This window comes from Mauremys mutica, chromosome 24, assembly GCF_020497125.1.
Source record: "Mauremys mutica isolate MM-2020 ecotype Southern chromosome 24, ASM2049712v1, whole genome shotgun sequence".
NCBI lineage: Eukaryota > Metazoa > Chordata > Testudines > Geoemydidae > Mauremys > Mauremys mutica.
In genome coordinates this window covers 3,007,176-3,027,283 of record NC_059095.1, presented here as the reverse complement: position 1 = coordinate 3,027,283, position 20,108 = coordinate 3,007,176, and the positions used below count along the sequence as shown (strand labels likewise).

General features: G+C 58.9%; 1 protein-coding gene across 1 annotated transcript; it reads right to left on the bottom strand.

Annotated features, from left to right (window-relative positions):
* CILP2 (cartilage intermediate layer protein 2) lies at positions 1-18,584 on the bottom strand. Its single transcript, XM_044999048.1, is given in 13 exon segments — positions 1-4,240; positions 4,968-5,125; positions 5,713-5,821; positions 6,310-6,624; positions 6,974-7,132; positions 10,003-10,182; positions 12,295-12,564; positions 13,766-13,864; positions 17,292-17,421; positions 17,423-17,638; positions 17,641-17,787; positions 17,790-17,974; positions 18,515-18,584. Coding segments are annotated over 13 exon segments (4,431 nt in total). The 3' UTR covers positions 1-1,847.
* Between the last annotated feature and the right edge of the window lie 1,524 nt (positions 18,585-20,108).

Here is a 20,108-nt window from a genome sequence, read left to right as displayed (position 1 = left end):
AGCAGAACCCTGCCCCTGTGTTTCACACACCAGGAGCAGCCTGGCTGGAGGACAGGCCCTTGCGTTAATTCAGGCCACTTGCACTGGAAGTTCCATGGCCCAACACTGGCCTGGATCCAGCCAAGCGGCGCTGCCAGCTCTGGTGTGGGCTGGTCCCTGGCTGGGCACGGCGGGAACCTTACAGACACAAGGCTGGAGATTTGCAAATCACTGCGCATTAAGGTTGGCTGGCGCAGTGAGTCAAGTGGGGGCAGGCAGGTGCCGTATCCAGTTCTGGCATGGAAACCTGCTCAGGGTCTGTTTGCCAAGGGGCATTTCCCCCGCTACACACTTTTTCTTAATTTCCCCTCTTTTCCGGCGGGGAGGAACGTCGTTACCAGGCGTGGGGAGGACGTATTTAACCCGGCCAACCCATAGGCAATTAGGAAAGAAAATAATTTTGGTTTTAATTTTTGGCCACTCACCAAAGAAAAGATTGCTTGAAAAAAAGGGGCTGGTACCATCCGCCAGTGCTGCTGTAGAGAAGCCCATATCTAGGAGTCCTGTGGTCTATTCTAGGGGAGAATCCGTTTGCTTTGCTTTATAATTCTGTTGCTTTTCATACCCTGGCAGGGGTGGGGGGGCACTATGAAATGAATGCCAAATTTCTAGTTTTCTTCCTTTCCCTTTAGCACATCCAAGGGGGTTTTGTTTCTGGCCTGTCCTGCACTGACCCAAATAGAAGCACTTCATGCTTGAAGAGGATCTGTCAGGCTAAGGTAGGGTGACCAGATGTCCTGATTTTATAGGGATGGTCCCGATTTTTGGGCCTTTTTCTTATATAGGCTCCTATCACCCCCCACCCCGCCCCAATTTTTCACATTTGCTGTCTGGTCACCCTAGGCTTAGTGTCTGTGGATTTCCTTAGCTGCGGCGCTAATCACCCTTTAGATCATTAATATTAACACTGGAAGGATGTAAAAATATCTAATTTGCTTCTCCGTATTGTTCACTTTCCCAGCCTGAAAACAGGGGGTGCTGGTCAGGTTCACCTTTGGCTCTAGTCAGTTTCAGACGCTGCCCTTGCTGCAGGGAGCAGCGCGGTGGGGGCTTGCCAGCAGGGGTGGGGGATGCTATTCCTGTCAAATCACCTGTTTTCACTGAAATATCCTGTTTAAAAAATAACTTCAGGGGCTGGTTCTCTCCAGGCGCGGGTCTGTGCGCCTTGCGCTGGCAGCGTCCTCTGGAGCATACGATGGCTGGGTCAAAGTTAGTAACAGAAACCATCCTCTGGCTCTTTGCTGGCCCCAGCCGGTGCAGGGTGCAAGCGGTGGGGAGCATGGGCATAGTTTGGGGGGGGGGGTGAATGGGGGGCATTTGGGCAGGTGCACAACTGGCCCCTCCATGCACAGCCCTGTTGGCCAGACTGGGGCTGCTCCTCAAACAGACCTCAAGCTATGCCTGTGGTGGGGCAGGGGGCTGCATAACACGGGGTGGGATGTTATGGCTCAGGGCCATTGAGAGCCCTGGGTGTGGGATGTGACCCTTCTGGGGTCCGATGCTGGAGCCTACTCCCAGCCACGAGGTGCTTCCCCCACCTCAGCTGAGTTTTCTAGTGATAGAGAACAAGGGTCCCCCCACCCCACGCCGACACTTCATGCGAGGAAAGTCTGTGGGCTGGCGTCCCCCACGGGCACTAGCAGAGTTTAGCTGGATACCTTAGGGGACAGTGACTTGGGTGGGGAGGGAGGAGGGACACTTTGGGGGGGGGCGGGTGGTGTTCTGCGTTAGGGACCCCAGGGAATGTTGTGAGAATGGGAGTGTGGGGGGCATGTGTCAGTTGGGGGGGCCAGCAGCGCTGGCGCCGCTCACTGCTGAGCCCGGCTCAGGCCCATCCTTCTGCGGCTGCTGGGGGTCCGTCGGGTCTGGGTGGAGAACCCGGTCCTGAGGCCAGCAGGATAGGCCACCACCTGGGAGGGGGCCCGTAGTTGCTCGTTCCCCCTCATCTCGCGGCGGACCTCGGTCAGGGTGTCCACGGGCGAGCTGAGCAGACGCTGGAAGAAGCTCTGCCGGGTGATGGGCTTCTCCTGGCAGTAGAAGGTAAGGGCCGTGCCGACGTCAGACTTCATCTCCCGGGAGAAGCCGTCAGACGTGCCGTCGAAGCACCGGCCGATGGCAATCTCCTTGGCCAGCCGGGGGTTCTGGTCGGTCACCGTGTAGATGCCGTAGTTGTGGCCCAGCGGGTCCACGGGCGCCAGCATGTTGAAGACCGCGGTGTCGTTGTTCTCCACCACCGGCGGGTGGCGGCCCAGGTACTCCCGCAGGAGGCTGTTGACAGCGGTGCGGCGGCAGCTGCCCTGAGGGATGATGGAGACCAAGGTGCGGTCGATCAGGCTCTGGTCGAAGAGCATCCCGCTGCATTTGAACTCCACGCAAGCGGCCGAGGTGTTGTAGATCTCCATGTCCCGGACGCTGCGGGTGTCCCGTAGGCCGTACAGCCGGCCACGTGTCCGGGGGTGGCTGCCGCCAACGCTCCGGGACCTCACCATGTATTCCTGGGGCCCACTGATTTTCACCTTGATGTAGCAGGCCCTGAACTCCTGGGGATTGGGCCACCAGGACAGGTAGTCGCCGGTCCAGGAGGCCAGGTCGCTCTCCTTGAAGGGCACGACATTGTACTCGTACTTGTCCACCTCCACCCGGTAGAAGCGGAAGTGGTTGGCGGAAACGGGCGCCTCCTCACACTCCCTCAGGCTCCGGTAGGCGTAGATGGGCCCGTTGACCTCGTCTATGTTGTTGGGGTTGGGCTTGGCCAGGTTGATCTGGAAGGCTGTCTTCTTGAGGCGCGGGTCGTCGTGGTCCGTCCGGCGGTAGCCCAGCTTGTTGAGGTAGGGCTGGGACACCCCCACGGCGTTGGGGTTGAGCTTGGGGCTGGAGGGCACTGCCTCCAGCTCCTCCCCGCCTATGGTGGCGGTGACATAGGCCGTGTAGGCGTCAGCCCGCTGGCCGTCGCAAAAGGCAGGCAGGCAGGCTCCGTTGGGCCCGGTGAGGACGCTGTCGAAGCGCCCCCAGGCCCGGGGGTTGGAGGAGTAGCCAGGCTCGGGCTCCAGGTTGATGAGGGTGACGACCACCCCCTCCAGCTGCTCGCTGGGGATGAACTTCTCGTTGATGTAGGCCCGGACCTTGACGAAGCAGCGGCGGCTCTCGGGCACGTCCAGGTTGAAGAGCCGTCTCTCCCGGATCTCCACGTTGCCGACCAAGAAGGCCCTCTCCTCCCGCTTGCCCCGCCGCTCCTTGGCCCGGCGGAAGGCACCTTCCTCCTCCCACAGGCCTGTCTCGGGGTTCAGGGACCACAGCTTCATCTTCTGCAGGTGCTCGGGCATGCGGACATGTTCCGCGTCCACCCGCACTTGCACCCGGCCCGTCCGCAGCACCTGGCTGGACTCGCTCTCTCGGAAGTCCACGGAGAACATGCCGTAGGTCCTCAGCGGGAAGAGATCCCCCTCGGCGTTGATGAAGTTGAGGTCGCTGGAGGCAGCGGCCGCTGTGGTGAGGTCCCGGGGGTCCAGGAAGGTCACACTGGCCTTCACGGTGCCATTGTACACCTCCCCATTGGGCCGGAGGAAAGATCCAGCTGGTAAAACCATCTCCCCCACCGGCTCCTGGCCCTCCAGCCCCCCCAGCAGGATGGTATTGGCCTGCGTGGAGTCCAGGTCCACCGGCTCTTTCTTCCGCATCACCTTGATGTCCTGGTAAACGGCGCCGCCCCGGGGGTCGAAGGGCAGGACCTTGACCGTGTCCACAAACTTCTGCAGTCGGTCCACGAACCGGACCACCAGCCGCCGCGTGTCCGGGGGCACGTCGATGGCGAAGGTGCCCTTGTAGCCGGTGAAGCCGATGTTCTCTTTGCCCAGGAAGATCTGGCCAAAGCGCAGCGGCTCCCCATTGTCGGCTGCCGTCACCCTGCCGTGCACCAGGATCTTGGGCCGGGCGCATCTCTCGCAGCCGCACTCGGCCACCACCTTGACGGGCAGGACGGAGCCGGCGCAGCGGATCTCCCGCACCTCCATGCGCCGGACCCTGCAGCAGTGTCCCGCCCCGTCCCGGCACTGCAGCTCGTCCTTCAGGCTCCCGGCGCAGCGGACGTCAGGGCAGCGCCCCACGTTGTAGTACGGGGAGCGCCCGGCCTCCTGGAAGCACTCGCTGGGCAGCTTGATGAGGTATTCCTCCGGCTCGGCCTGGCAGCTCGGCTCTCCCTGGCCTGGGCGGGGGAGAGAAGAGTCACGTCAGGGGCTGCGAGAGGAAATCCCTCCACCGCGCTTGATCGGTACCGAGATGCCAAAGGCAGCGGCCTCTCCCCCACCGAGCACCAGCACCCCCTCCCCGATCCAGGGCGAGGGGCACCCAGCTCCTTCTACAGCCAGGGGTAAAGCCCCGCTCCCCCTTAGCCAGGTTGCTAGGGCCTGCCCCTGCCCCCCCATCCCTCTGGGCAGCCAGCCCCCACGCTGCTGAGCGGCTGACCTGGGATCCAGCGGCAGAAGCAACCCTACAATAATAAACCAGGCTGGGTGGAGGCCTGGCAGCCTCGCGTAGCCCTGGGCTGTGGGGCGTAGGTGCCAGGCCCTCCCCTGTGCCAGCCCCCCAGAGGACAGGAGCACGTCACAGCCCAGCCGGGAGCTGCAGCTTGTCCTGCAGCAGCTCCCAGTTCTGGCTTGGCCGGTGCCGGGTTCCCCACAGCTGCCCTCTGCTACTCAACCGGCTTCTTGCCCCCTCAGGGCCTGAGGCGCTACCCTGAGGGCAGCCTGGGCTCTGATCCAGCCCCCACTGGCAAGTCTCTACCCAGAGTCAATGGCCTGTCAATCAATGGGCTTCACGACTGGAGGAGATTCCTTCCCCGGCTCTCCCCAGGAGCGCTAGTGCCATGGCCGACCGGGGTGAGCAGGGGGTAGCGACCCCGGCTCCCGCCCAGCGGCCGCCCTGGGACTCACCAGTCACGGTCAGGGAGGCGGGGGAGGATTTGATGGAGCCCACGTCGGTGCTGGCTTTGCAGTGATAGAATCCAGCCTGGCGCAGCTCCAAGTCCCGCAGCACCAAGCTGCTCTTGTACCTGTGGAGTTTCCGGTCCAGGAGCGTCCCGTTGTGGTACCTGCGGGAGACCGGCAAGCAGAGCGCGTCAGCCACTGGGGGCTGGAGCATCGGCTCGCGCCTGCTGCCCGGACCGCCGGCCTGGAGGGGTTTCCCCTGTACGCACAGACCCAGCCCTTCCGTGCACCCCCCACACAATCCCCTCCCCACAACACCCACCATCCCTCCAACTCCCCCACACACATACCCTCAACTGCCCCCCACAATCCCCCACCCCTCCAACACCCACACCCAACCCCCACTCTCAACACACACCCCTTTAGCCCTCCCACAACCCCACCATCGCTCCAACTCCCCCACACACATACCCTCAACTGCCCCCCACAATCCCCCACCCCTCCAACCCCCACACCCAACCCCCACTCTCAACACACACCCCTTTAGCCCTCCCACAACCCCACCATCGCTCCAAGCTCCACCCCCCCGCTCTGCCGGTGCCCCTCACGCCCGACCTGCAGCCCCTTCCCCCGCTATCCCTGTCCTACAGCACTGCCCCTACCTCGGTCTGGGAGGCCAGACTATACCCAGGTCTCCCCCAAGGCCGATGGCAGTTGCCAAGGGCCGGCTCGTCCAGTTCCTGCAACTCACCAGTAATATTTCGTGGGCAGCGGGTTGCCGGAGGCCGCACAGCAGAGAGTCACGCCCTGGCCTGCCACCCGCACCTTGGACTCGGGGTGCGTCACCATGTAGGGCTTCTCTGCCGGACAGAGAGGGAGCAGAAGAGGCAACGATGCCCCAGCGATGGCAACAACCACCCTCCCCCACCACTACTACACCCCCCCGCCCCACAATCTGCTCCCACCCCAACCTGTGTTCCAGCTCACTCAGAAGTCAGGCCCTGAGTCCGCCCAGAATCCAGCTCCCAGCTCCCCCCCAATTCAGTCCTCCCCTTCCCCCCACACCCTTGCTGTCAGCTCCCCAAGAAGGCTCATGGTGCCTTCAGTCATGGGGGTCCTTGTGCTTTAAGGGCTCCCTTTTGTAGCAACCCTCCCGGATGGGTCACCAGTGGGGCTTGAACCCAGGATCTTTGTCCCTACAGTGCAGACCTCTAGCCACTGGAGCTCAAAGAGCAACTCCATTAGCTGGCAGCACTAGCAGGCTGTTCTCCTCTGGGTGGAGCAGTCCCTAGAGGTGGACATGGGATCCCGCCCCACACACACACACACACCAGGCAGGGCCCCTCACCCAGCCTCTGGAGCGTGACCTGCACCGACGACCTCCTGGAGCCATTGGAGACAATCTGAGCCTCGCCTGGGGCGAACGTCTCCAACTGGACGGTGACATTGGCCCCGCTGCCAGCGCAGACCCCCCGGATGCTGAAGCTGCCCCGGTGGTCAGTCCTGGCCAGCACGGCCCGTGGTTTGGCCTTGAGGGAGACCTGGGCATTGGCGAGGGCGGCCCCCTCGGCGCTCAGGACGGTGCCCACCAGGGTGTGATACTGGCACGTGCAGCTGCTGCAGTTCTTGTTCGCCGCACCCAGGGCGCAGCTCAGCTGGCAGGCTGGGGGCAGGGACAGAGATGAACGCAATGAGAGTGGAACACACTAGGACACCCCCCGCTCCCCCAGGACAGAGCGGGAAGGGGGACCCTCGGGGCTCGGAGATGGGGTCTACAGGACCCACCGCCCTCCCTAAAATACCCACGTGGCAGCAACAGGGCTCCTGACCCTTCCAAGGGAGGCTCAGCCCTTCCCAGGCACTTTCACCCAGTGGCCCCTGCTCCTCGGGAATGTGCCAGATACCCCGAAAAGCAGGTCAGGGATGACCTGCCCCCCCAACCCTGCCACTCCAGAGGCTGGTCCCTCTTGCTGTGGGTGGCCCAGGGGAGGGAGCCGCAGCATGGCCAGTACCTGGGCAGGGTGTCCGGGCGCATTTCTGCGCCTCCGAGGGGCGGCCGACGCAGTGGGAACTCTCGGGTTTCTTGCAGCTCCGACGCCGGACTCGCTTCCCGCCGCTACCGCAGCTTTTGGAGCAGGGGCTCCAGGCGCCCCACTCGCTCCACCCAGCATCTGGGGGTGGAGACACCAGCGACCCCATCAGGCAGCAGTTCCTCCATGCGCATGGCGCTGCACAGAGAATCCCAGAAACCGGCCCGCAGGGAGAGCTCCCCCACGCTGCCCTGTGCATGGCCCTGAGAACACGCCTGGTAGGGCGGGGGGAGGCTCCCCCCCCCAGCTGCTGAATCCTACTTAGGGGGCAGATGTGACCCTCCAGGGAACCCATGCTGGGTTTGGCACTGAGCTCCATCTCCTTTGTCCTCGTTGGCACCCGTGCAAAGTGAGTGTGAAACACAAGCAGAGTGCAATGGCAGCGGTTCACACCTGCTTCTGCACTGGTGCAAATGGCGACACAAGGTGCCAGGCCACAGAGATGCGGAACGCGCTTTGCCTTGAGTTCCGATGTGCCCCAAGCCGGGGATGTGACCAAACTTGGTTTCACAAGAACTCCCCCACCACTACCCTGGCACGGCCTGAGGTCCCGGCCCCCCTGCCTTGGAGGATCATTCAAACCAAGCCCAGCGTGCCCAGTGCCGGGACGCTGCATGCCGGGGCGCTGGCCGTTCCCAGCATCAAGTTCCCAGGCTCAGCCTTCCGCACGCGTCTGCCAAACTATGTTTACGGCCTAGGCCTCTGCTACTTCAATTACTCTGAACAGCTCGCGGAGAACAGATGGCGCGGAAGCTGTCCATAGGGACCCAGCACTGAAGGCTGGGTGTAAAGAAAAACTTGCCCTGCATTGAGATAGGAGGTGGGAGTCAACTTAAAAAATCCCCCCTAGCTATGCAAAGATCTGGGGCCTGTTCCCACCAAGAACGTATCCAGCGCTCAGAGCTGCCAGCCACCCGCCCTGAACACCGGGCTCCCTGAAAGAGTCCATTAAAAAGAGCCTGAGCCATAAAAAATAAAAAACCAGCCGTTCTAGACCACAGGCCCATGCCTGACATTCCTGCCTGTTGATGTACCGGCTGCACTGAGGGCCTTTATTGTTTAAAATGGGTTTTTTCCCTCCTTAGTCCTGATTTAATGAACTGGTGAGAGAAAAAGTCCTTTAAAATAATTCAGCTCGTGGCTTTAAGAAAAACTGAATGTGGCGTTGTGCCCAGATGTGGCATGGTACAGAACGGCACGTGCAGGAGTCTGAAATAACTCGGTGTGTGCGGGGGAGACACTGGTGTTAAATTAGGGTAATTCATATTATTATTGTGTGGTCCTGGGAGCCCCAGGCATAGAATCCTAGGACTGGAAGGGACCTCCAGAGATCAGCTAGTCCAGTTCCCTGAACTCATGGCAGGACTGAGTATTATCCAGACCACCCCCGACAGGTGTTTGTCCAACCTGCTCTTAAAAATCCCCAATGATGGAGATTCCACAACCTCTCTGGGAAATTTATTCCAGTGCTTAACCACTCTGACAGTTAGGGAGTTTTTCCTAATGTCCAACCTAAACCTCCCTTGCTGCAGTTTAAGTCCATTGCGTCTTGTCCTGTCCTCAGAGATTAAGAAATTTTTTCTCCTTCCTCCTTGTAAGAACCTTTTACGTACTTGAAAACTATCATCATGTCCCCTCTCAGTCTTCTCTTTTCCAGACTAAACTAACCCAGTTTTTCCAATCTTCCCTCACAGCTCATGTTTTCTAGACCTTTCATCATTTTTGTTGCTCTTCTCTGGACTTTCTCCAATTTGTCCACATCCTTCCCGAAGTGCGGTGCCCAGAACTGGACACAACACTCCAGTTGTGGCCTAATCAGTGTGGAGTAGAGCAGAAGAATTACTTCTCGTGTCTTGCTTACTGCACTCCTGCTAATACATCCCATAAGAACGGCTGGACTGGGTCAGAGCACAGGTCCATCCAGCCCAGTATCCTGTCTACCGACAGTGGCCAATGCCAGCTGCCCCAGAGGGAGTGAACCTAACAGGCAATGATCAAGTGATCTCTCTCCTGCCATCCATCTCCACCCTCTGACAGACAGAGGCCAGGGACACCCTTCCTTACCCAATGATGTTTGCTTTTTTGGCAACAACCTTACACTGTTGACTCATATTTAGCTTGTGATCCACTCTGACCCCAGCTCCCTTTCTGCGGTGCTCCTTCCTAGGCAGTCATTGCCCCCTTTGTATGTGTGCAACTGATTGGTCCTTCCTAAGTGGAGCACTTTGCATTTGTCCTTATTGAATTTCATCCTATTTACTTCAGGCCATTTCTCCAGTTTGTCCAGATCATTTTGAATTTTAATCCTGTCCTCCAAAGCACTTGCAGCCCCTCCCAGCTTGGTATCACCCACAAATTTTAATGTCCTCTCAATGCCATTATCTAAATCATTGACGAAGATATTGAACAGAACTGGACCCATAACCGATCCCTGCAGGACCCCACTCGTTCTGCCCTTCCAGCGTGATTGTGAACCACTGAGAACTACTCTCTGGGGACGATTTTCCAACCAGTTCTGCACCAGGACCCCAGCGAACTAGGCACTGCACAAGCAGAACAAAAAGACAGTCCCTGCCCCCAAAGAGTTTACAGTCTAAGGAGATTAATATTTTGTGTGTGTGTGCGCGTGTGCGTACACTGCCCCCTGCTGGCTGAGACTGTGCACGCATGCATGTGGGTCCCCTGCCCTCCCTGGGATGGAATCACAGCTCCTCCGCTGAGCACCACAGGCCCCACAGCATGAGACCTTTGTCAGTCACTTTTTGGTGAGGGGCTGACGACCCTGCTGGAGCCTCGCTGTACATCCAGCGTGCGTCTCTCGCCATGAACCACCAGTGCCCCCAGGCCTCACCCCGCGGCCGGCCGGTGAACAGGAGAGCTGAGCTCGGATCCCGGGACCAGGCCCCGTGCGCAAGCCCCCCGGGTCGCCCAGCGGCACCGCAGCCCATTACCTGTGCAGGGCCCGCTGCTGCACGCCCGTCTCTGCGTGGCTTTCCCGGCACACACCGGCTGCAGCAGCGACAGGGGCTGGCTGTTGAGGCAGCTGCGCTGTCGGGTCTGGAGCCCGCTGCCCCCGCAGGTGGGTCTGGAACAGGCACTCCAGGCTGACCAGTGCGACCAGTCGTCATGCTCTGGGGGGGCCAGGGAGACAAGAGGGGTTACTGGGGGGGAAGCGCCCAGGGCAGAGAATCCCGGCGGGGAGAGTTACTGAAACCTGCCCGCTCTCAGAGCTGGGCCCAGGGACTCTGGTACCCTCCAAGGCTGTGGAGTCAAACATCTCCCCCTAACACTTTCCCGGCACTGGCCCAGTAAGGGGTCATGTTTGTAACCCCACCACCACCAGCAGCAGCAGCACGGGGGGTCCAGCTGCCCCAGATACCTTGGGGCCTTCCGCTGCGAGCAATTTTCCCAGCAGATGGGCGATGCATTGGATGGGCTGTGTCACAACTAGAAAGGGAAGCGTAACACCCCTCCTGTGTACAATACCATAAACTCCCTCCTGGCCAGAGGCACCAAAATCCTTTTACCTGTAAAGGGTTAAGAAGCTCAGGTAACCTGGCTGACACCTGACCCAAAGGACCAATAAGGGGACAAGATACTTTCACATCTTGGGGGGGGGGGTGGAGAGAGAGAGAAAAGAGTTTTGTTTGTGCGCTTTGTTTTTGGGTGTGTTCGCTCTTGGGACTAAGAGGGACCGACATTAACCCATGTTCTCCAAATCTTTCTGAACAAGTCTCAAGTCTCTCGTACTTGTAAGTAACAGCCAGGCAAGGCGTGTTAGTTTATCTTTGTTTTCTAAACTTGTGAATGTTCCCTTTGCTAGAGGGAGGTTTATCCCTGTTTTGTTGTAACTTTGAACCTAAGGCCAGAGGGGGGGGTCCCTTGGGCTCTTTGAATCTGATTACCCTGTAAAGTTATTTCCCATCCTGATTTTACAGAGATGATTTTTACCTTTTCTTTTTAATAAAATCCTTCTCTTGAGAACCTGACTGATTTTCCCATTGTCCAAAGACCCAGGGTTTGGGTCTTTGATCACTTTGTAACCAATTGGTTAGGATATTACTCTCAAGCCTCCCGAGGAAAGGGGGTGTAAGGGCTTGGGGGATATTTTGGGGGCAGAGGAACTCCAAGTGGTCCTTTCCCTGTTTCTTGTTAAATCACTCGGTGGTGGCAGCGTACCAGGTTTTAACTTAAGCTGGTAGAAATAAGCTTAGGGGGCTTTCATGCGGGTCCTCACATCTGTACCCTAGAGTTCAGAGTGGGGAAGGAACCCTGACAGGCTGGCAGGCAAAGGATTAACCCCCCTTCCCCACAGGTCTGGTATGTGGGGGGGGACACCGACTCTGGTGCTGTGGGTGATGAAAGGGGACTCGGATGGAAGAGACCAGCTGGATTTAACGATCCCTCCCCCAGCAAGGGGGCAATGCAGGAGCTGGGCAGGAGGGGCCGGGGGCTGTTCAGTCCCTAGGAGGTACCCGGGGGGGGATGTCTGCGAATCGTCTCCTCCCCCCTCCCCAGAAGACGGGCGGATGTGGGGTGGGCGCAGCAGGTGACTGGAAGGGACCCATCGTGGTCTGGATGAGCAACGGGATCCGCTCGGTGGCAGGGGACGGGGCAGTGGGGAGGGACGGGAGCCATCCCTGCCTGTTGGGAGGTCCAGATCCATCGTCTGTGGCCATTAGCCAGCTGGGTGCTTTAGCCCCTTCTCGGGGTATGACAGCAGCGTCTCCATGGCACTGCAGGGGTCCCCACACCAGGGCCATCCTCCAACCCCCCCGTTCCCGCCCCCCCCCGGGCCAGTCTAATGTCCCACCCTCTGCATGCTGCCCGGCACGTGGTTGGTGGGGGTGGGAGGTGGAGGGAGGATGCCCCGTACACCCACCCACACGCACACACACCCGGCTGCAGCATGCCCAGCGCCCTGGGGTGCTCCCGGAGGGGTAATTTCATGGTCAGTAATGGTTCTCTCAAGACACCCAGCTGGCAGAAGGGTCCTCGGCCTTCAGGGCACAGGGGTCAGTAGGGAGGGCAGGGCAGCCTGGGCCTCGTGCATCGCTGGGATTGGGAGGGAAGCACCAGGGACTGGCAATGAATAGAGGAAGGACCTGGCACCCGTGGGCCAACCTGGGCTGACGCAAAATGGCAGGGTCGGTGGGGCCCGACACCCAGGAGGCCAGGGATCTGGAGATGGCACTGCCTGGTGACCCTCAGACCCAGCGCCCCCCTGCCCCCAAGGCACTCACCCACGGGGCACAGGAAGCGGACGTGGTAGTTGGAGCAGGTTCTGCCCCCTGGCTGCTCCCGGTTGATGCACCAGAATCCCTTCTCGGGGCTGTAGTGCACGATCTCGCCCACGTCCTCGGGCAGCTCCCACTCGGTGGTGCGGGCTTGGATGGAGACTGGCTGGGTGCACACCCGCTCCCGGTAGTAGAAGCGGACGGCCTCCAGGCTCTCGTAATCGCCCTCCCCGCCAGGGTGGTCCACATTGAACCAGGAGGTCCACTCAGTGGCGCCTAGGGGGCAGGGAAAGGAACCCGCGGTTATCCCACGCTGAGCTGGTGGGCAAGGGTGATTGATTGTCATACTTCAGGGCAGATTTCCCCACTCGGGTCAGGAAGGAATCACACACACACAATGCCACCCTAGCAGATGCAACATCCAGGCAACGCCAGGGTCCCGGGTAGATGGGCCACTGGCTTGTTCCAGCTTGGCCGGTTTCTTGGCCTTTTGCAGAAACAATATGACCTGGGGGGGTTGCGCCATGGAACGGGTGCAGGCTCCTCTGGGCAGGCGGGAGGCCCTGGAGCCCATCGTGCCTCGGACCAGGGCTGTTTATTTGTCCCGGCTCTAGGCCAAAGCCCGTATGTTTGCTGGCGCTTTCCCCAGCCTGGCAGGCTCTGCCCCTCTGGGTATCAGCGCCCAATGCCCTGTCAGTTCCCACCCTCCAGGATGGATGCTCCAGCCCAGGCTTCCTCCGCGGTTTGGGTTATAGCAGCAAATTGCCTCTCAGCTTTTGGGGCGGGGCCCGGCTCTGCGTGTGTACAGTGCCTAGCGCCAGGGTCCTGCACAGAGGTGGCACCGCCACGTTGCGCGTTGGACACTTGGCAAAATTACTGGCCTTAGAGACGGACATTCGGGGGAGGGGTTCTGCCATTCGGTCACTCCACTGGTTTGAAAAGTGACCACGGACCTCAAGTATTTTTCCATGGACACGAGTGTCTGTGTCCGGACACGTTGGTGAGCCCTGGCTCCCACGCCAGCCCTGCAGCTCCGACGTGCCGGGGGGACACGGAATCTACGGCCTCCGTGGCTAAGGGACATGGTGCCACCCACAGGCCAGCTGCACCCAACGCATCTTGCCATGCCAGCCTTTAAGCTGCAGGTTTGTTTTTTTTAATTATTGTATGACTTGAAAGGGAGGGGATGTTGCTGCTATACTGGTGTCTCCCAATCCCAACCCACAGCCCCCTGCTGCACCAACCCTGGGCTCTCCCTCCCCCCACCCAATAGCTCTGCAGGTGCCCCTCACTCCCGACCCGCAGCCCCCTGCTAGCCCAGCCCTGGGCTGCCCCAACGGCTCAGCCAGTGCCCCCCTCCCCAAATCCCGACCTGCAGTTTTGTACTATGCCGACTCCCCGACCATGGTGCTTGGTTACTTCATAACAGGGCAGGCAGTGAACGGGCAAACAGGACCAGCTACGAAGGGCACCGCACCTGCTGTATCCATGCGGAGAGGCTTTCCATCAGGCCTCTTTTTCCGGTGTTTCCCCAGCACATTGGTGTTGGCAGGTCGGGAATCATCCTGCCGGGGGTCTGTGGAAAGAATCACACTATGGCAGTGTTTGCATCCCCCCCCGCCCCATGCCAGTCCCCTCCTCCACTGGCCCAGAGTCCCACTTCTGAATTGCTGGATTTCGCCACAGAGAACAAACGAAAGGCTGGTTTCATAACAGTTGTTTGTACAGCACCGGGCACAAGGCGGCCCTGGTACGGCCGCGGCTCCCCGGTTTAATGCAGTGCACGCAGTCAGAAAGCATCGCCACGTGTATTCGGTTCCTTTATTTGATGAGCGGTTGCAATGGTTTGTCACGTTCCCCGGGGAGCCCTCGGCGCCCCATGGTATTGTTTGCAGAAGGAACGAAGGTTGCTCATTGGAGCTGGGCAGGAAACTGCACAGAAGTGGGTCCAACAAACGATATTAATTACCTCACCCACCTTGTCTCTCTTCCTGGGAACATTTTCAAGCTATAGAAAAACATTTCCCAGTCCTGAATCAAGATCAAAAAGCTGAAACCTCAGAAAATGTTGTGAGCCAGAAATAAGAATAAAAAAACAAGCCGGACAGTTTGTTTCAATAATTTCAAAACATTTTATTTTAATTTTGATTTTTTTCCCCTCCTTTTTACTATAACGAGCTGAAGCCTTGACACCCAAAGTCATTTCACACTGGACGTTCGGTCATTTCGGGAACGGTTTTCACAATTTCAAAACTTTTAACAAAAAAAAAATGGTAAGCTGAAAAATGTGTTTGATCCTTTCCCGGGAGAAGTGTGGGCTTCAACCAATGGGGATTTGCCAGTGAAAAAACCTTCTGTCAAAAGATTCTGACTTCATCCCATCCCTGCGCTCTGGCACTTGCTATTAAATCTCTGCGAGCGAGAGGCGCAGGGAGCCCTGTTCCCAAGGGCCTTTGTATTTTGTAAAAACTCCACAATCTGTACAGCTGGAGAAGAGGCTCCTCAGTGATCTAACCATAAAAGACACAACATGTTCCCACCCCGGGGACACGTCTGTCTAGATGGGTGTTTCTCAGCTGGTGGGTTGTGTTCCTGGGGCTGTCATGACTCTGGGCTGGGGGTCAGGAGGCATGAAACATTTATTTCAATCTAAAGCAAAATAATATTTCACTCCCATCCCACACGCTGCAAGCCTGCCCTGCCAAGGCCCAGCATTCTCTGCCAACTGCGCCCAACAGGCACACACATGAATTGTATGGGCCAATCATCCCTGTCAATACCTTTTTATAATAAGGACAAGGAGATCGGGAAGATTTTTGACTTTGAAAATGAGCTCGAGAATCAAGGATGCACTCCGCCGACTTAATGCGCTTAGTGTGGACACATAGGCAATCGGCTGTATAAAAATCGATTTCTAAAAATTTACTTCTATCATAGCGACCTAATTTTGTCGTGGACTTCAAAGGCCGACAGGCTTCTGCGATAAGACGAGCCAAGGATGGTGATGCGAAAATAACCCTCCGAGGGTGGGATTCTCTCTCCCGAGCCCCCTTGGCTGCTCCTTAATTTCATCTTGGAGGAATCTCCCTGCCAATAAATTGTTTGGCTCTTAACTTATCGGGATGGGAGGGGAAGGGGCGGGTCTATTTCTGCCTCCCAGTGGTGTTTATAAGCGATACTGTGCTCATGTGTGTCCCCACCCACCCACACACACACGGAGCTGGGCTGCATCCCCCCTTCCCACGGGGGTAGGGGGAGTCTGGTGGGCACAACTGCGGCAGCAGATGGCATCTGAAAGGCACAATGAAGGTCCCTACTGCAGGTGGGGTGCACCATACAATCCACCCCTCCTCCCCTGGCAGGAGAGGACAGAAAAGACCTCACCCAGGGGAGCAAAAGGGGCTATGAGGGGTGAGTGACCAATGGATCCTTATTACACATCACAAGCCCTAAGCTGGATTCACTAATGGTTCTGCCCTGTGTCCCTGCTGCGGGAAGCCTCCAAACTCCGATTTCTCTGGGCTTGTGCCCAGTAGGAACCAGAGAGGTTTGAAACACAACCGATCCGGCTCTGGGCCAGGAGGGAGGTAACCCAGGAATGAGGGTCCCTTGTGAAGGGACAGTTAGGAGAGTCTGTCTGTGTGCAAGGTGTGAAAGGAGTGCAGAGAGACAGGGGCTCGTGGGTGTACTATCAGAGGGGCAGCCGGGTTAGTCTGTAACCACAAAATACAAGGAGGAGTTCGGTCGCACCTTAAAGGCTAAGGGATTTATTTGGGCATAAGCTTTCCTGTGTGTGTGTGCGTGTGTGCGTGTGTGCGTGTGTTGGCATTGGTTAGGGTGACCAGATGGAACCGTCCCGATATTTGGATGGTTGTCCCGCGTCCCGACCGATATTTGGTTGGGACGCAATTTGTCCCGATATTTTGCTCTGCCGGCAGCACTGGGGTTTTTTTTTGCTCTGCCGGCGGAACCCCCCACCCCATGTGTCCCGATATTTTCTTCTTCTTCTCATCTGGTCACCCTAGTCTCGGTCTGTCTGTCTGTCTAACTGGCCCCAATCTGAATCTCTGTCTAAAACGGAGTTCCAAAATGAGCCCCAATCTCCAACAGGGTGTGATAGTGTCTTCTGCACCAGCAAGCCCTGACCCCAGGAGCCCCCTGGCCCCTGCCCTCATGGCAGCAGATTGCCAGGATCAGTGCTAAACAACAGAGGAAAAGCCCATTTCCCCAGGCTTGGCCGGACACCAGGCATATTTCCATTCCCAGACACTTTGGTGACCATACGTCTGGTTTCAGCTGGGACAGTCCCTTTTTTTAAGCCCTGTCCCAACTTTCTCCCCCTCCCCCCCCCGAAGGAGGCATTTGTCCCTGCTCTGGCCGACTTGATCAGCTGACAAGAGCAAACGGGACAGCTGCCAACTGCTGCCAAAAAAGTTGGGTGCTGTGCGAAGGAACATGCGGGGGGGGGGGGTGAGCGGAGATGCCAGCCTCTCGCGGGGTGGGGGGGGAGGACTCCAGTGATGGGCAAGGGCCTCCCGAGAGGTGGGGAGGCCTCAGGGGTGTCCTGTTTTCTCTTTGGGAAAGACGGTCTCCCCGCCACACACTGCGGGAAGGTGCTGTACTGGGGACCCCTCTAGCTACGCTCCCAGGAGCTCTCCGGGCACACGCACGTCTACACTACAAAGTTCAGGCAACATAAAGCAGCTCACAAGTCAGGGACAGAACCAGCCAGGGAACCCAGGCGTCCCGGGGCCGGCCCCCGTCTCTGGGCAGCGCCGCCGGCTCGGGGGCACCGGGCAGCCCGGTGAATGGGGGGTCGGGGGAGCAGGGGTCTCCCCGGCTGTGCGCCCCTCCCAGTCCAGCCAGGGTCCGCGGCTCCCCCAGCCCCGAAGCGCTCAGCTCCCGGGCGCGCTGCGAGACGGGCAGCCCGGGGCGCGGGGGAGCGCAGCGGCCAGGCGGGGGCTGCCCCCGGCGGCGCAGGGACCTGCGGGCACCAGCCTTACCTCGGGCCAGGGCCAGGGCCAGGCTGGCGGCGGCGAGGAGCAGCAGGGCCGGCGTGAGTCGCACCATCTCCGGCGGGAGCCCGGGCTGCGCGGGGCGCTGCGCTGCGCTGCGCTCCTGGAGCCGGCTCGGGCGCACTGGGAGCGCCGCGCAGGCTCCGGGCTATATAGGGGGCCTTTGCCCCGCTCCCTCCGCCATTGGTTTGCGCTGGGCTCCGGCTCTGACAGGAGAAACCGGACCCTGGCCGCCGGCGGGGCTGGAAAGGTGTCAAGGGGGCGGGCGGGAAAAGGCCCGCTGGGGAGGGCGGGCCACGCGCGGGGCCGCGGGCCCTGGGGAGGAGAAGGGGCCCTGGCTTTGCAAAGTCGCTAAAACTGGATGAGTTTGTGGCTGGGAACCGGCAGCGGCCCAGGACCCGCCAACTCAACCCAGCCCCTGCCAGGGCGATAGATGCAAAAGCTGCAGAGGTCTGACCCCCCCTCCCCCCCCCAGCACACACAGCACCCCCACCCCTGGAGAGCCACACGCGCCTGGCACAGCACCGGGTGCAGCTCCTCCAGCACACTGCGTGAAACCGGACTGTCCCAACGCCCCCCAGGCAAAGGATAACAGACAAAACCACTGTCACCCGTGGGCCAAGGCGTCGCTCGGTGTGGGCCCCAGGCAGGCAAAGGAACCTGCAAGAGGCCTTCAAGAGAGGAGTTGGAGATTAAATGCACAAACTTTGCTAGACACTAATGATCATGGACTCTGCTACACACACACACACATACACACACACACACACATACACGCTGCCTTTCACACACACACACACACACACACACACACACACGCTGCCTTTCTCTCTCTCTCACACACACACACACACACACACAAACACGCTGCCTTTCACACACACACACGCTGCCTTTCTCTCTCTCTCACACACACACACACACACACACAAACACGCTGCCTTTCACACACACACACGCTGCCTTTCTCTCTCTCACACACACACACACACACACGCTGCCTTTCACACACACACACGCTGCCTTTCTCTCTCTCTCTCACACACACACACACACACACACACACACATACACGCTGCCTTTCTCTCTCTCTCTCACACACACACACACACACACACACATACACGCTGCCTTTCTCTCTCTCACACACACACACACATGCTGCCTTTCACTCCCTCCTTCCTTTCCCCCCATCACTGGAGGGGTGTTACCAGGCCACTTCTCCGGCAATGGGCCCTTGGGAGGCAGCGCCAGCCTGGCAGGGATCAGTGACGCTGTCATTCTCGAGTGGCACAATTAGCTGCCTGCTTTGCCCAGATGGTGCTTCCCGCGCACGGGCCCAGGGCGAAGAGGACGCGCAGGGGAAGGAACTGGCACTAGCAGGCTTGTGGAGAACTCAGCCCTTGGCACAATGGGGTACCCCCTGGGGCCGGCAGTCCGCAAATGGGTGGGCATCACTCTGACCCACGACAGAGGGTTTATTCTCCATTCGCACTGGGGGTAAGATGCGCCTTTTTAACAAGGAGGGAAATTAAACTGGCTTCTCTGTCCCTTGGCATCTTCAAATCAGCACGGGTGGTTTCCCGGAAAGTGACAGTCCCTTCGGTCGGGCAGGATGCAGGAATCCTCGGGTACAATTTGTTGGCCTGGGCGATGTAGGTGAGGGACTAGGTGACCATAACAGCCCCTGCTGGCCTTAAGGGCTGTGAATCTCTGATGCCTCCAGGAGCCTGTCGTCAGGTTCCTGAGAGCAAACTGCACTTTAAACACTTTAAACACACACACATGGTGACGGGGGAATCGCTCCTGTTCCGCAAAGCTCCAAGAAATCCAATCCAACGAGCGCCGGGCAAGGAACAGGGCATAGCAGCACTCCTGCCAGCCCAGGAGATCGACCTTTCTCCTCCAGTAGGAAACCAACCTGCAAGGCCTCAGCACCTGCTACCACTTGGCAGGGGGCAACAAGATGGATTAGCCCCCTTCTGCAGATGCACAAGCTCAGGAGACGTCTGGAGATGACTCATTTCACAGAGGTAGGACTGACTGGCTAACAACCCTCTCCATGATCACTCGGCCTTCTGGCAATGCCGGGGACTAGGTCTAAGTGCCACTTGGCACCTGACCCGCAAGGTTAGAGCAGCCTTGGGGTTGCTCTGACTTACACCTCTGACTGATGGTCCTTGCGAGTGGAGGACTGGCCCAGCAGAGGTGAACTCTGCACCCCACTCCTGACACCCCCCACCCCATGCAGTGCAAAGGGGCTGGATTGCTTTTGAGGCTCTGGCCTTGCAAGATATGTCATTTCCTGGAGAGCCAGCTCCTGGGAGGTGTATCTTCAGATCACACCCATCACAGTATTTCCATGGGGAGACTCAGCACTCCCCCTCCACTAATGGTAGCGCCCATGAGGTGATCAGTACAGGTGATGTCTTTGGGCAGCATCCAGCACCCTGGGAACCCGTCTCAGTCAGGGTCTGTGCAGTATTTAGCACAGCGGGTGCCCCAGGCTAGGCTGGGGCTCTGTGTTCAGGGGTACCCAGAAACTGCTGACACCTAAGCTCCCCTCCCGTGGGCACAGCTGCCAATCGCTAGGCAGCCGGAGATGTTTAACTGGCGTCCAGGGACGAGCTTTCCCTCCCACACAGCTCCCTCTGTGCCCGTCTCACTCTGGCATTTCCAAATGCGCTGCAAATTGTTCTCCTGACACGCAAACCCTGGTGCACCTCAGTGCACGGGAGCCAGGGCTGAGCAGAGGCTTTGACTTTGGCAGGGTTTCAAGTGGCAGCCCACGTCCTCGTACCGCCT